The following is a 13,460-nucleotide window of genomic DNA, read 5'->3' as shown; positions in this document are numbered from 1 at the left end:
AGTTCCTCCAGCGTGTTGTGAGTGTTGCTTTGACCCCAGCATCTGCAGAGTATTTTGTGTTTATGAACTGCTCCTGAACCTGGTGCTGTGGGACCCAAGGCTCCTGTACCTTCTCCTGGCTGGTAGCAGCAACGGGAGAGCATAGCCTGCGGCCTTGATGATGAGAAACAAGAGAAAATCTGCAGGCGCTAGGAATCCAAGCAACACACACAAAATGCTGGAGGAACTCAGCAGGTCAGGCGGCATCTACGGAAAAGAGTAAACAGTCGATGGGAGATTGGAGACTGTTCGGGTGGGAAATCCGGCTGGAGCGGAGCGCCGTGGCAGCGTGGTGTCCATTGTCCCTCGCCCAACGCGTCAACTGTTTCTATAGATGCTGCCAGGCCTGCTGAGTTCCTCCAGCACTCTGTGCGCGCTGCTTGGTGATGAGTGAGTGCAGAGGTTGTCGAACCTCTAATGTTTTTAGAGGAGAAAGAGTTAAACACATCTGGCAAGTCAAAAGCTGAACCACTGACAGATTGCAGCTTATTGCTGCACTGACCGATTATTCTTCACCACCGGGAGCCCAGTGATCAACTCACTGAGGAGAACTGGCAGCGAGTAACCAAAGCACAAGCACAACCAGCTCTCTTACCACATACTGGGGAGTGCCTTCGCAGTTGCTGCAGCTTCCAGACAGGTAGACGTAGGAGCTCTTGCTGACTCCATAGACGGCCTGCGCTTTACAGGAGACGCACTCCAGTGACACCAGTGGAGAACTGCCACCCTTCACGGAAATCTGGAAGGTCAAGCGAAAGGTCATCCATTTTAGATCAGGTTTCACTCCAAACAGACTCCTCCTTCTTCAACCCTTTACCTTTTCCATCTATCACCTCTCAGCTTCTTACTTCACCCCCCTCCCCCATCCAAGCATCTTCCCCCTCACCCGGCTTCACCTATTACCCAAGTATACCAATGTGACCAATTAACCTACTAACCTATACATCTTTGGAATGTGGGAGGAAACTGGAGCACACGGAGGAAATCACACAGACATGTGGAGAATGTACTAACATCTTATAAACAGTAGTGGAATTGAATCCAGGTCACTGGCAGTGGAAAAGGCAAAGGACTGGAAAGATGAAGAAATCTAATAGGGGAAGAGAGTGGTCCATGGAAGAAGGAATCTGATTGGAGAAGAAAGTGGTCCATGGAAGAAGGAATCTGATTGGAGAGGAGAGTGGTCCATGGAAGAAGGAATCTGATTGGAGAGGAGAGTGGTCCATGGAAGAAGGAATCTGATAGGAGAGGAGAGTGGTCCATGGAAGAAGGAATCTGATAGGAGAGGAGAGTGGTCCATGGAAGAAGGAATCTGATTGGAGAGGAGAGAGGTCCATGGAAGAAGGAATCTGATTGGAAAGGAGAGTGGTCCGTGGAAGAAGGAATCTGATAGGAGAGGAGAGTGGTCCATGGCAGAAGGAATCTGATAGGAGAGGAGAGTGGTCCATGGCAGAAGGAATCTGATAGGAGAGGAGAGTGGTCCACTCTCCTCTCCTATCAGATTCCTTCTTCTCCAGCCCTTTGTCTTTTCCACCCATCACCTCTCAGCTTATTACTTCATACCCCCTCCCTCAACCACCTGGCTTCACCTGTCACCTTCCAGCTTGTCCTCCTTCACCCTCCCACTGCCCTTTTCATTCTATTTTCTTCCACCTCCTTTTGCACTCCTGATGAATGGTCTCAGGCTGAAACGTCGACTGTTGACTCATCTCCAGAGATGCTGCCTGACCTGCTGAGTTCCTCCAGCATTTTGTGTGTGTTGCTCTGGATTTCCAGCACCTGCAGAGTCATTTGTGTTTATGGCCAAGTTAAACTAACCCCTTCTGCCTGTACGTGCTCGAATTCCCTCTATTTCCGCATATTCATGTGTCTGTCTAACAGCCTCTTAAACACCACCACTGTATCTATTTCCAGCGCTTTCCCTGACAGCCTATTAAGGCACCCATCAATCTCTGTATAAAACCTTGCCACACTCTTTGGTAAAACTTCCCTCTCTCAGCTTACACGCATGAGCTGTAATATTTGACATTTCAATCTAGGGTAAAGGATACCCAATCAATGCCCCTCATAATTTTATAATCTTCTATCCCTTGTTAACATAAAAAGTGTCTAACCATAAGACCGGAAGAAGCTGCAGAAGATTGTGAACACGGCGCAGCACATCAAGCAAACCAATCTTCTGTCCTTGGACTCACTTCACACCGCACACTGTCAGAGCAGTGCTGCCAGGATAATCAAGGACGCGACCCACCCAGCCAACACACTTTTCGTCCCTCTTCCCTCCGGGAGAAGGCTCAGGAGCTCAAAGACTCGTACAGCCAGATTTGGGAACAGCTTCTTTCCAACTGTGATAAGACTGCTGAACGGATCCTGACCCGGATCTGGGCCATACCCTCCAAATATCCGGACCTGCCTCTCGGTTTTTTTGCACTACCTTACTTCCCACTTTTCTATTTTCTATTTATGATTTATAATTTAAATTTTTAATATTTACTATCAATTTGTAATCCAGGGAGTGGGAAGCACAGAATCAAATATCGCTGTGATGATTGTACGTTCTAGTATCAATTGTTTGGTGACAAAGTATGAAGTATAAAGTGTGAAGATACTGGAGCAGACTTAGGCCATTCGGCCCATTGAGTCTGCTCTGCCATTTCATCACGACTGATTTATTATCCCTCTGAGCACCATTCTCCTGCCTTCTCCCTAGAATCTTTGATGCTCTTACTAAACAAGAACCTATCAATCTCTGCTTTAGGTATACACAATGACTTGGCCTCCATAGCATCTGTGGCAATGGATTCCACAGATTCACCACCCTCTGGCTAAAGAAATTCGTCCTCATCTCTGATGGAAAGGCACATCCTCGTATTCCGAGGCCGTGCCATCTGGTCCTAGACTCCCCCACCATAGGAAACATCCTCTTCATATCCACTCTATCTAGGCCTTTCAGTACTTGGTAGGCTTCAACGAGATTCACCCTCCTCATTCTTCTAAACGCCAGCGAGTACAGACCCAGAGTGGTCAGGCACTCTCACATTAACCTTTTCATTCCCAGGATCATTCACAGTTCCCCGACAACCACTGTCAGACCTTAAGTAAATAAGGCAATCCATTACAGACCATGAGGTGAATGAGTACACTGGCAAGGTAATGGAAGAAAATACATCAACTTATGCGACATTCGAGGGTGCCTTTACTTACAAGCTGTTTGACAGACTGAGACTCTCGGTTGGGTTTGCTGACATTCAGACTGCAGGTGTAGTTTGTGTTGTGTTTCAGCTCCGTTCTTGGAATAGAAAAAATGCCTCCATTCCCGGATATACCACAGCCTGTAGGTCCCTGACAAAAAAAATGAAAAGGCTATTGACTTCAATAAGCAATTTGCCATTCATATGTTTGTAAATTATTAGACCAAAAGATATAGGAGCAGAATTAGACTAACAGCGTGCTCCACCAGCCAATCATTGCAGGGGTGCCACGGCAGAGTAGCGGTTGGCGTGACGCTATTACAGCTCAGAGTGTTGGAGTTTGGAGTTGAATTCTGGCACGGCCTGTACGAAGCTTGTATACCCTTCCTGTGAACTGTGTGGGTTTAGTCCAGGCGCACCAGTTTCCTCCCATACTCCAAGGACGTACCGGTTGGTAGGTTAATTGGTCATTGTAGATTGTCCAATGATTAGGCTAGGATTAAATAGGTGGGTTGCTGGGCAGTGTGGCTTGTTGGGCTGGAAGGGCTGGTTCGGCACTGTATCTCGAAAAAAAAATTATATCTTTTCCAACACACACAAAAGTTGCTGGTGTACGCAGCAGGGCCACCTCCCCCTCGTACCCCATCTGTTATTTATTTATATATACACATTCTTTTTCTCTCTCTCCTTTTTCTCCCTCTGTCCCTCTCACTATACCCCTTGCCCATCCTCTGGGCTTCCTCCCCCACCTTTTCTTTCTCCCTGGGCCTCCTGTCCCATGATCCTCTCATATCCCTTTTGCCAATCAACTGTCCAGCTCTTGGCTCCATCCCTCCTCCTCCTGTCTTCTCCTATCATTTTGGATCTCCCCCTCCCCCTCTCACTTTCAAATCCCTTACTTCCTTCAGTTAGTCCTGACGAAGGGTCTCGGCCTGAAACATCGACTGTACCTCTTCCTAGAGATGCTGCCTGGCCTGCTGCGTTCACCAGCAACTTTTGTGTGTGTTGCTTGAAACTCTAGCATCTGCAGATTTCCTCGTGTTGAAATCTTTTCCAACCCCAGTCTCCCCATAATCCCTAACTCTTGGGTATATTTTTGCTTTTCACACTATTCTCTGAGATTGTTGTGCATAAAAATCCCAGGAGATCAGCAAATACTGGATACTGTGATGGATATTCGCTTCCTGGGCCGGGGGCGTCTTCTTTTCGTCAAGCTCGTCTTTCTAGAAACAGCCGCTGCCACTTGTAAAGATCAAGCAGTTGTAAGTTAACCTTCCAACTAATGCTCATTGTTTATCTCTGGTGGTAAATGGGAGCCAGTCTTCAGACCTTAATGTAAATGGAAAGCATTAATCCATTTGTTGTTGGAAGGACAACTTTGCCCCCATCCACCCATCCATTTTGTGGCTGGGAGGAGTCAATGTACCCTGTTTATATGCAATGTGAGAGGTTGCAGCCCGTATTTGAATATCTGAAGGAGCTGCTGCTCTAGCTTAGGTCGGCATTCAGCCCTGCACTCCTGTATATGGGCACCCAGTATGGGGGGGGGGGTCACTTGCAGGATCTTACAGTGGCTTGCTTCCGGGCCTGGCCAAAGTGGCTACTCACAGGTCCAGACGACAGGCAGTCAAGGGCTCTGTCCAGGCAGGCTGCCTGTGCCTCATCCGGGAATACGTTCATGCCCGGGTGTCCTTGGTGAGGGAGCATGTGGTCACCACTGGTACAGTGGGAGATTTCTGGGAACGGTGCCTCCCCCCAGGGATTTGACAGTAATAACCATATTTTAATATGAATTTGTTCACTGTCTTGTAAATAATTGATGTTTGCATTTTGTGTGAAGAAAAAAAAGGAGATGCATTGCAAAAAGCTGCATTGTCTATAGAAAGCAGGATGCTGCTCATTGGACCTGGCTTATTGCCAAACAATGGGCTATTTAATTGCACTTGTTTCAAAGCAGACAACGCTGACTAAGTTGTTCAGTTCAAGGAAGCTTGCAGACCAGATGCAGACAATGACTTAGCACATCAATAACTGATCTATTAATATATTGGAAGGCTCCTGTACTTGAGGAGTCAGTTTCACGGTTTTAATTGTGGGTAGCTGGGAAGCGCATCTCCAAGAAGCTTTTGGACCGTTTGTGCTAAGAGACGTCTGAAAGAATATCATAAATGTGTGAAGTCACCCAAGTGGCAGAAAATGGGTTTAAGTGTAGGCATCAGTTCAGCCTTATTAGGAATGGAGTAAGGAACATCAAGAAACGTGAAAGAAACACGAGGTGAAGTAGATCCCATTCCTCTACTTTCGATATCTGTGATGGACAACTGGTTCATCTGTATCGCTGGTGTGTCATTTTTAGCTGATAGGAATTGCAATTGTGTCTTGGAAATCTTTTGTGTTTTAAAAATGGTTTGTAATTTGGAAAATCCACTGTGAGCGTTCAATCTGTTTTAAGAGATTTGTTTGGACTTGGATGTGTATCACTGAAAATAAATTAATTATTTGGTTAGTCAGAAGTATCTTTTCCTTGGTAGGGTAAGAGAGGGATCCACCGCCTAAATGGTGGGTATTGGTAGCTAAACTTGCTGGAGAATAAACAGGGAGTGAACCAAAGATTGGGTAGTTACAGTATAATTTATTTATTTATTGAGCCCTCCAAGCTACGCCACCCAGCAATCTCCTGATTTTAACCCTAGCCGAATCATGGGACAATTTACAATGACCAATTGACCTACCAACCAGTGCATCGGACTGTAGGAAGAAACAAGAGCACCTGGAGGAAATCCACAGACTCATGGGAAGAATGTAAGAACTCCTTACAGGCAGTGTGAGGAATTGAACCCGGTTCGCTGGTGCCAACCACTACAATACCGATCTGTCCCAATCTCCCTTTAGTGAGAGTACCCATGGCTTTTTCTATCTAAAAGGGCTTAAGGGCTTAGAACTTTGTGGACAGCAAACCCAATACCATCAGAGTACTCAAACCCCATACGGCACCAACAATCATTCCACGGTCAAAGTCAGTCACTTAGATCACACTTCTTCTCCAATTCTGATGTTTGGTCTGAACAACAACGGAACCTCTTGACCACGTCTGAAGGCTTTTATGCATTGAGTTGCTGCCACATGATTGGCTAATTAGATATTTGCATTAATGAGCAGGTGCACACCTAATAAAGTGGCCATCGAGTGTATTTTGGTTATGTGACAAAAATAAATCAAATACCAATTACCACTTGTCGGACACCCACACAAACACAGGGAGATAGTGCAGACTGTACAGCGACAGCACTTGGGGTCAGGATTGAACCCAGGTCGGGCACTGTGGGGCAGCAGATCTACGATCTGTGCTACTTCGCCACCCTACATCTCCAATGAAAAGGGAAGAAAATTTTAAACTTGAAACAGTGCCTTACCCGACATGGGTATGTACACAGCCACATGTGATCCAGAGGTGTTTGTCTCTCAGGAGGCTGATCAGGGTCATATGACCTAGTACCATCCATCACAAGGTCTTGCATGGTTGTCCAGGATCTGAATGTTCCACCATTTATTATTGGGACCAGTGGGCTGGGGATTACATTCACAGTGGATTGAACGGTCTTTACAAACGAGGTCCCTTCAAAGGAAATAGTAAACAGCACGCAGTAACGGCCGACAGCTAACGAAAGAGTGGGCAACTGTAGACGGGGTCTCTTCAAGTCCACGTTTCTTGGTTGAACTTCATTTCCTCCTTGTAACGAGGTGCAGCTTGAAGCATTGTGTATCTGCCATTGGTAACCCACCTGATACTCAGCGCATCCTCTGAGGTCCACGTCAGCCTCCATGTAGTTCTTCTGAGACCTCTTCATGGTGGTGCTAAGGATCATGTTGACCTTTGGTGGGTCACACTTCAGCACCACAATGGTTACTGTGGCCTGTGCCACATAGAAGCTCACATAGTTGGACGCGTTAACCTCCACCGCGTAGATCCCTGGCTCCAAATAGAAATGGGACAGGACCGATGTGTTTGCGTGGTCTTGGGACCCATCCCCGAACCTCCACGCAAAGGTCGCCTCCGTGAAGCTGGGGGTCACAGAGAGACTCAGCTGCACCGATTCGTTGACCACGCTGACGGGCGGCGACGCCGTAAGTCGAGCAGACACAATCGGATGCTGAACCAGGACCAGAATAGTGACTTCCTCGCTCGATACGTTGTTGGACGCCCTCAGCAGGATGCTTAGCTGTCCTCGCGCCCTTGGCGTGTAAGAAACGTTCTGCCCGGCAATGAGATCAGAACGGCTTCCCAGCGCAAACTGCCACAGGTAGGACACCTGGAAGCCGCTGGCCACCTCGGCCCTGAAGGTTTTCGTTACCCCGCTGGGAATGGCATAGTCTTCACAGTCCACCAACTTCAAACCCTTCACCGGCTCGATCACCTTGATCTCCATATCCGCATGGCTGCAGCTGACGCTGTTCTGTGCTGTTAATGTCACGTGGTACGTTCCAAGGAGTGTGAATTGATATGTGTATTCTGTGATGTTCTGAAGCAATGTGAAAGTATCGTTGATGCCCAGGTAGAAGGAAACGTCAGTCCCCGCAGACAGCAGAACGGTGAAAATCACATTCTGCCCAGGGGCAACTGCCTGGCTGGAGGCTAGAAGCTGGAGTCCCTGTATTTCATCTTGGACAGTAATGTTCTTCAAGGCCAGCTTCCAACTCACGTCATTAGAAGCGTTCAGTCCAACAGTGTACACACCAGGAAGTGGGAATGATCCACTTATCACCTGCGCGCTCCCTCGCTCTTCAGCCTGTGGCAGTATCCATTGCCACGAGAGATTGGTCCCTCTTAGCGCCAGCGCCCAGAACGAGACTGTAGCATTGGTGGCCGCGTAGCGCGGGGCCACGATGTCCACACCGCCCACCGGCTCCTGGACACGGACCGCCAGGGTCGAGCAGCCAGAGCTGAGCCTGTTGGCGGCCGTAAGGTTGACCAGCTTCAGGCCCGGGGTCCAGAAACTGTGGTGGACAGAGGGGACGCGGGTGGTCACCGCGGTGCTTGCGTCCAAGGCCCAGGTGTAGATCACGTCTGTCCCACTGTCCAGATGTGCACTGATGGTGGTGGTCTCATTCACCGCCACCGGCTCAGGAGATGCCCTCAGTGCCATATCGCCGATGGGCTCCAGCACAGCAACCAGCTCACTAACGTTCATGGAGCTCAGCAGGTTACTGGCCTGAAGTACCATCTCATAGGAGCCTGCTTCCTCGAAGAGCACCTGAGAAGACATCCCAGTGGTGTGGAAGAAGAGGGTTTCTGCCTTCCAGATGGTCCAGTCATACGCTATCTCGGTGCCAGAGAGGCTTGTGGCTTGGAACCAGAGGGTCTGGTTGGTGAGCAGGCAGCAGTTTTGGGCCAGGTCACCGAGCACCATGGTCAGGCCCTCGATCTCCTCCAGGACATGGACCATGACACAGGCCTGTACCGAGCTGATGCCATTCTCCGCCCGGACAGTGACGTTGAAGAGGCCGGGCTCACCAAAGGTGTGGTTAATGGTGGCGGGACCTTCTTGTGACCGGCAGCCCCGGCAGAAGGTCCAGAAGTAGCGGACGGAGTCACCGGCCCACAGCGTGGCCCCAAGAAAGACGGAGGCGTTGACCGGCGTGATGCTGGGGTTAGCCACCACCTTCAACCCCAGCAACGGCGTCTTCACACAGACTACGAGTTCCTTTCCTATTGTGCTCACCATGTTCCGCCCTTCCAGCCGCACCCGAAAGGAGCCCACAGTGCCAAAACTGTGGGTGATGTTGGCGCCCTTGACTAGGTCACCATCTCCGAAGTCCCAGCTGTAGTTCATTTTGTCACCGTTACTGACCGCCCCAAAGATGTAAGTCTGCTCCCTCACCAGGTTGCTGGGCTTGAACCCGCCATAGAGGTGGATCTCCAACCAGGTCACAGGTGCCTGGACCTCTGCACAGGCCGCGCTGCTGGCTGATGAGACATTGTTGAAAGCGGTCACGTTGACCCAGTGCAAACCCGAGCTCCCGAAGGTGTGGTTGGCCTCCCTGCCCCGAATCTGGGGGTCTATGCCAGCGCCAAAGTCCCACAGGTAGGTATACTGACTCTCGGGGAAAGCCTCAGCAGAGAACGTAGCTTCGTTGCCCAGCTGGATGAAGCTGTGTGTCGGAGTGACCACGACTCTGCGGACAGCTGGCTGAACGCACATGTTGGAGTAATAGTTGACCTTGTTGACATTGCTGGACACCACCAGGTAGAGGGGGAAGTCGCCGCTGCTGGTGTAGTTGTGGCTGATGTTGGGCTGCCCGCTGATGGTCTCGTTGGGTGAGCCGTCACCGAAGTCCCAGAAGAACAGGTAGTTGGTGGCGTCTCCCGGCGTGTAGGCAGTGAAGTTGGTCTCCAGCTGTTCCTGGACGCAGCCCGCCGGCGTGACCCGGCACACCTGCAGCACGAAGACTTCGACGGCCCGCGAGGCATTGGCCGAGCCCAGTAGGTTGGAGGCAATGGCGGTCACTGTGTACTTGCCCACGGCAGAGTAGGTGTAGTTCATCACCGAAGAGAAGGTGTCGGTGAGCGGGGTCCCGTCCCCCATGTCGAACGACCACCGGACTCTGGTCCCTGTCTGCACCCAGGCACTGACTATAGTCGGGGCGGTGAGTTCGGTGGGGCTGTTGTCCGAGAAGTTCACGCCCCGTATTTCCTCCAGCACGTCTACCACGCAGTGGGCGCTGACGTTGCTGATGCCGTTGGTGGCTTGGACACTGATGTTGTACCTCCCAGCTTTGGTGTAGGTGTGCGTGACCCTTGGAAGGCTGCCCGTTAGCTGGCTGGAGTTGTCTCCAAAGAGCCACCTGTAGGTAACTCCCAGTGTGGATGGCAGGAGGCTGGCTTCGAACTCCAGCCTTTTGCCAGTGGCAACGACATTGCTGCTGGCGTTGACGGAGATGTTGCTGAGGTGGCTGTACACCCTAAGTGGAAGGAGCTGGCTGAGGTTATCATATTTATCCGATGCAGAAACCGAGAGATTGTATTCACCTAAGCAGAGAAGAGGAGACAGGAATTTATTTTATTGTTAGATTAAACACAACACTTACATCCTTCCCTGTCTGATTTAGAACTGGCCCATCATTCGCCTGTGGTTTTTGACTCAGTTTTGTTCCCTCCATTAGTATAGGACGTCCCTCACCCCTACTCTTAGCAACACATAACACAAACAAAAAACATTGATTGTTTCAGAGGTCTTGAAACGTTGACTCCTTATTCATCTCCACAGATGCTGCCTCACCTGCTGAGTTCCTCCAGCATTTTGAGTTTGTGGGTCACTCCGGATTTCCAGCAGCTGCAGAAACTCTTGTGTTTATGTGCTTCCAGCTGCCACACTAACCACTTGGTCTCTCTCACCCTAGCAAAGATCTTCCCTTGCCTCTCCCACTGAAAACTAATCTGTTTTTTCTTTTCCGTTCTGATGAAGGGTCTCTGATTAGAAACATTCACACTGTCTCTCCATCCATGGAGGCTGCCTGACCTGCTGAGGGCTTCCAATATTTATTAGTTATATTCTGCACTTGACCAAACATTCTAGTTAGCTCCCCCATCTCTTATCTCAGACAAAATACTGGAGGAACTCAGCAGGTCAGGCAGAATCTATTGCTAGCTTGCATTTCTACGGCACCCTCATGATCTTCCAACATCACAACAGGACCACCTTTTGAAATCTACCAGTTGTTTTATTGTAGGAAACCTGGCAGCCAGTTTACACACAGTATGATCCTAGAAGTAGAGGTGGCCAAATCATCTATTAACAGAGAGGTACGTATTGGGGCAGGACATCTTTGAGAAGTCCCCTGCTCTACTTTGAAATAGGCTCATGGGACCTTTCAGTTATAGAACATAGAATAGTACAGCACATTACAGGCCCTTCAGCCCACAATGTTGTGCCAACCCTCAAACCCTGCCTCCCATATAAGCCCACACCTTAAATTCCTCCATATACCTGTCTAATAGTCTCTTAAACTTCACAAGTGTATCTGCCTCCACCACTGACTCAGGCAGTGCATTCCACGCACCAACCACTCTGAGTAAAAAACCTTCCTCTAATATCCCCCTTGAACTTCCCACCCCTTACCTTAAAGCCATGTCCTCTTGTATTGAGCAGTGGTGCCCTGGGGAAGAGATACTGGCTATCCACTCTTGTACACCTCCATCATGTCTCCTCTCATCCTCCTTCTCTCCAAAGAGTAAAGCCCTAGCTCCCGTAATCTCTGATCATAATGCATACTCTCTAAACCAGGCAGCATCCTGGTAAATCTCCTCTGTACCCTTTCCAATGCTTCCACATTCTTCCTATAGTGAGGTGACCAGAACTGGACACAGTACTCCAAGTGTGGCCTAACCAGAGTTTTTTAGAGCTCCATCATTACACCGCGACTCTTAAACTCTGTCCCTCGACTTATGAAAGCTAACACCCCATAAGCTTTCTTAACTACCCTATCTACCTGTGAGGCAACTTTCAGGAATCTGTGGACATGTACCCCCAGATCCCTCTGCTCCTCCACACTACCAAGTTGACAAGAGAACATCTCACCTTCAAGAGTGGAACGCTGAGAACATACGAAGTAGAATAGGAGTACGACATTTGGCTCCTCACATCCACTCCGCCGTGCAATAAATCCTGTCTGAACCTGTGCCTCAGGTTCCAGTCCCACCCAGTTCCCACTTCCTCCAACTCAGTAACCAAATACGGTACTGTGCAAAAGGCTTCGGTACATATCCATAGCCAGGGTGCCTAAGACTTTTGCACAGTACTCTATTTGTCAGTGTGGGGCGGAGTGCAAGTTTGTAAATCTGACGGGAGCGAAGAATGTTGGGAATGGTGAGGGTGGAGTGCAGTGTGAGGGGTGTGGGACAACTGGCAGAGAAGGAGAGCCAGGGGCAAGAGGTGGTGTGGTTGCAGACACACCCAATCCTGAGACACCGGGCAAGGACATTTGATTCCAAACAATTAGTTTATTGATCATTACAGAATGTCTCTCTGGTGCTTCCTGGTCCCTCCCCTCTCCATTCCCCTTTTCCTAACAATGATTCCCCTCTCCCTGCCCCCTTCCCACTCTCAGTCTACAATAGAGACCCATATCAGAATCAGGTTTATCATCACTCACATATGTCATGCAATTTGTTTTTATTTGCAGCAATAAGTGGCCAAATCATCTGTTAACGTAGAGGTACGTATTGGGGCAGGACATCTTTGAGAAGAACATAAAATTACTACAGTACTGTGCAAAAGTCTTTGGTACCCTGGTTATATATATGTCCTTGAGGATTTTGACAGTACTGTATACTCAATGACTGTATACTGATTTGATCATCATGCTTAAAGGTCTACCTGCCTTGGAGTTAGCAGGGTGTGTATTCATTCCCTTGAGTTGTGGGCTGAGGGGGTAAACTAATTTTGATCTAGACTCTGTAAAGGAGTTTTCCAAAAGATTTGTAAACACCCGGGTGAAGAAATAAGCCCACTTCTCAATCTTGGGTGTAATTCCCCTTATTTTGACATAACCCTCTCAGTTCTAGTCTCCCCAACCAGTAGAAACAGCTTCTCTTGTTAATTCATCCCCCTTGCTCCCCCATCACCTCAAACCTTTGAGGTTGCCTCATATTCTGAGCCCAGGTCAAAATTACACCGTCTCAAATGCCTATCCTGGTTCAGCCACGAGAACACCATGCTCAGCATGCTAACCAGTGACTCTTACTCCTTTAGAAGTCTAAAGAAATTTGGCGTCTCCCCATTGACCAATTTTCATCAATGTACCACAGAAGGCATGCTATCTGGATGCATCACTATTTGACATGGCAACTGCTCCGCCCGAGACCACAAGAGACAGCTCGGTACATCACCCACCATCCTCTCCTCTGTAGAATCTGTCTACACTTCTTGCTGTGCCGGCAAAGCAGCTAATATAACCAAAGACCCCACCTGCCCCCAGACATTCTTTTCTCTTGTCCCCCTCCCAGCATGCAGGAGATAAAAAAGCCTGTACACAGATACTACCAGGTTCAAGAATAGCTTCTGTCCCACGGTTATAAGACTACTAAATGGTACCTATTTTGATAACTTGGACCCTTGAACTCACAATCTACCTCAATATGGCCTTGCATCTTATTGTCTGCCTGCACTACGCTTTCACTGTAACGGTAACACTTTATTCTGCACTCATTGTTTTCCCTTGTACTATTTCAAT

General features: G+C 48.9%; 1 protein-coding gene across 1 annotated transcript in view; it reads right to left on the bottom strand.

Annotated features, from left to right (window-relative positions):
- The window catches only part of pkd1a (polycystic kidney disease 1a), a 286,990-nt gene that overhangs the window by 139,264 nt on the left and 134,266 nt on the right, over nt 1-13,460 (bottom strand). Inside the window, exons 16-18 of the mRNA XM_063059334.1 lie at nt 6,644-10,257; nt 3,244-3,381; nt 635-778 (exon numbers count right to left, since the gene is read on the bottom strand). Coding sequence (XP_062915404.1) covers nt 635-778; nt 3,244-3,381; nt 6,644-10,257 — 3,896 coding nt within the window. The remainder of the gene's footprint in view (nt 1-634; nt 779-3,243; nt 3,382-6,643; nt 10,258-13,460) is intronic.

The sequence above is a fragment of the Mobula hypostoma genome, chromosome 9 (assembly GCF_963921235.1).
Source record: "Mobula hypostoma chromosome 9, sMobHyp1.1, whole genome shotgun sequence".
NCBI classification, from domain to species: domain Eukaryota; kingdom Metazoa; phylum Chordata; class Chondrichthyes; order Myliobatiformes; family Myliobatidae; genus Mobula; species Mobula hypostoma.
The sequence above is the reverse complement of the archived record's forward strand: the minus strand, read 5'-3'. Positions and strand labels throughout refer to the sequence as shown.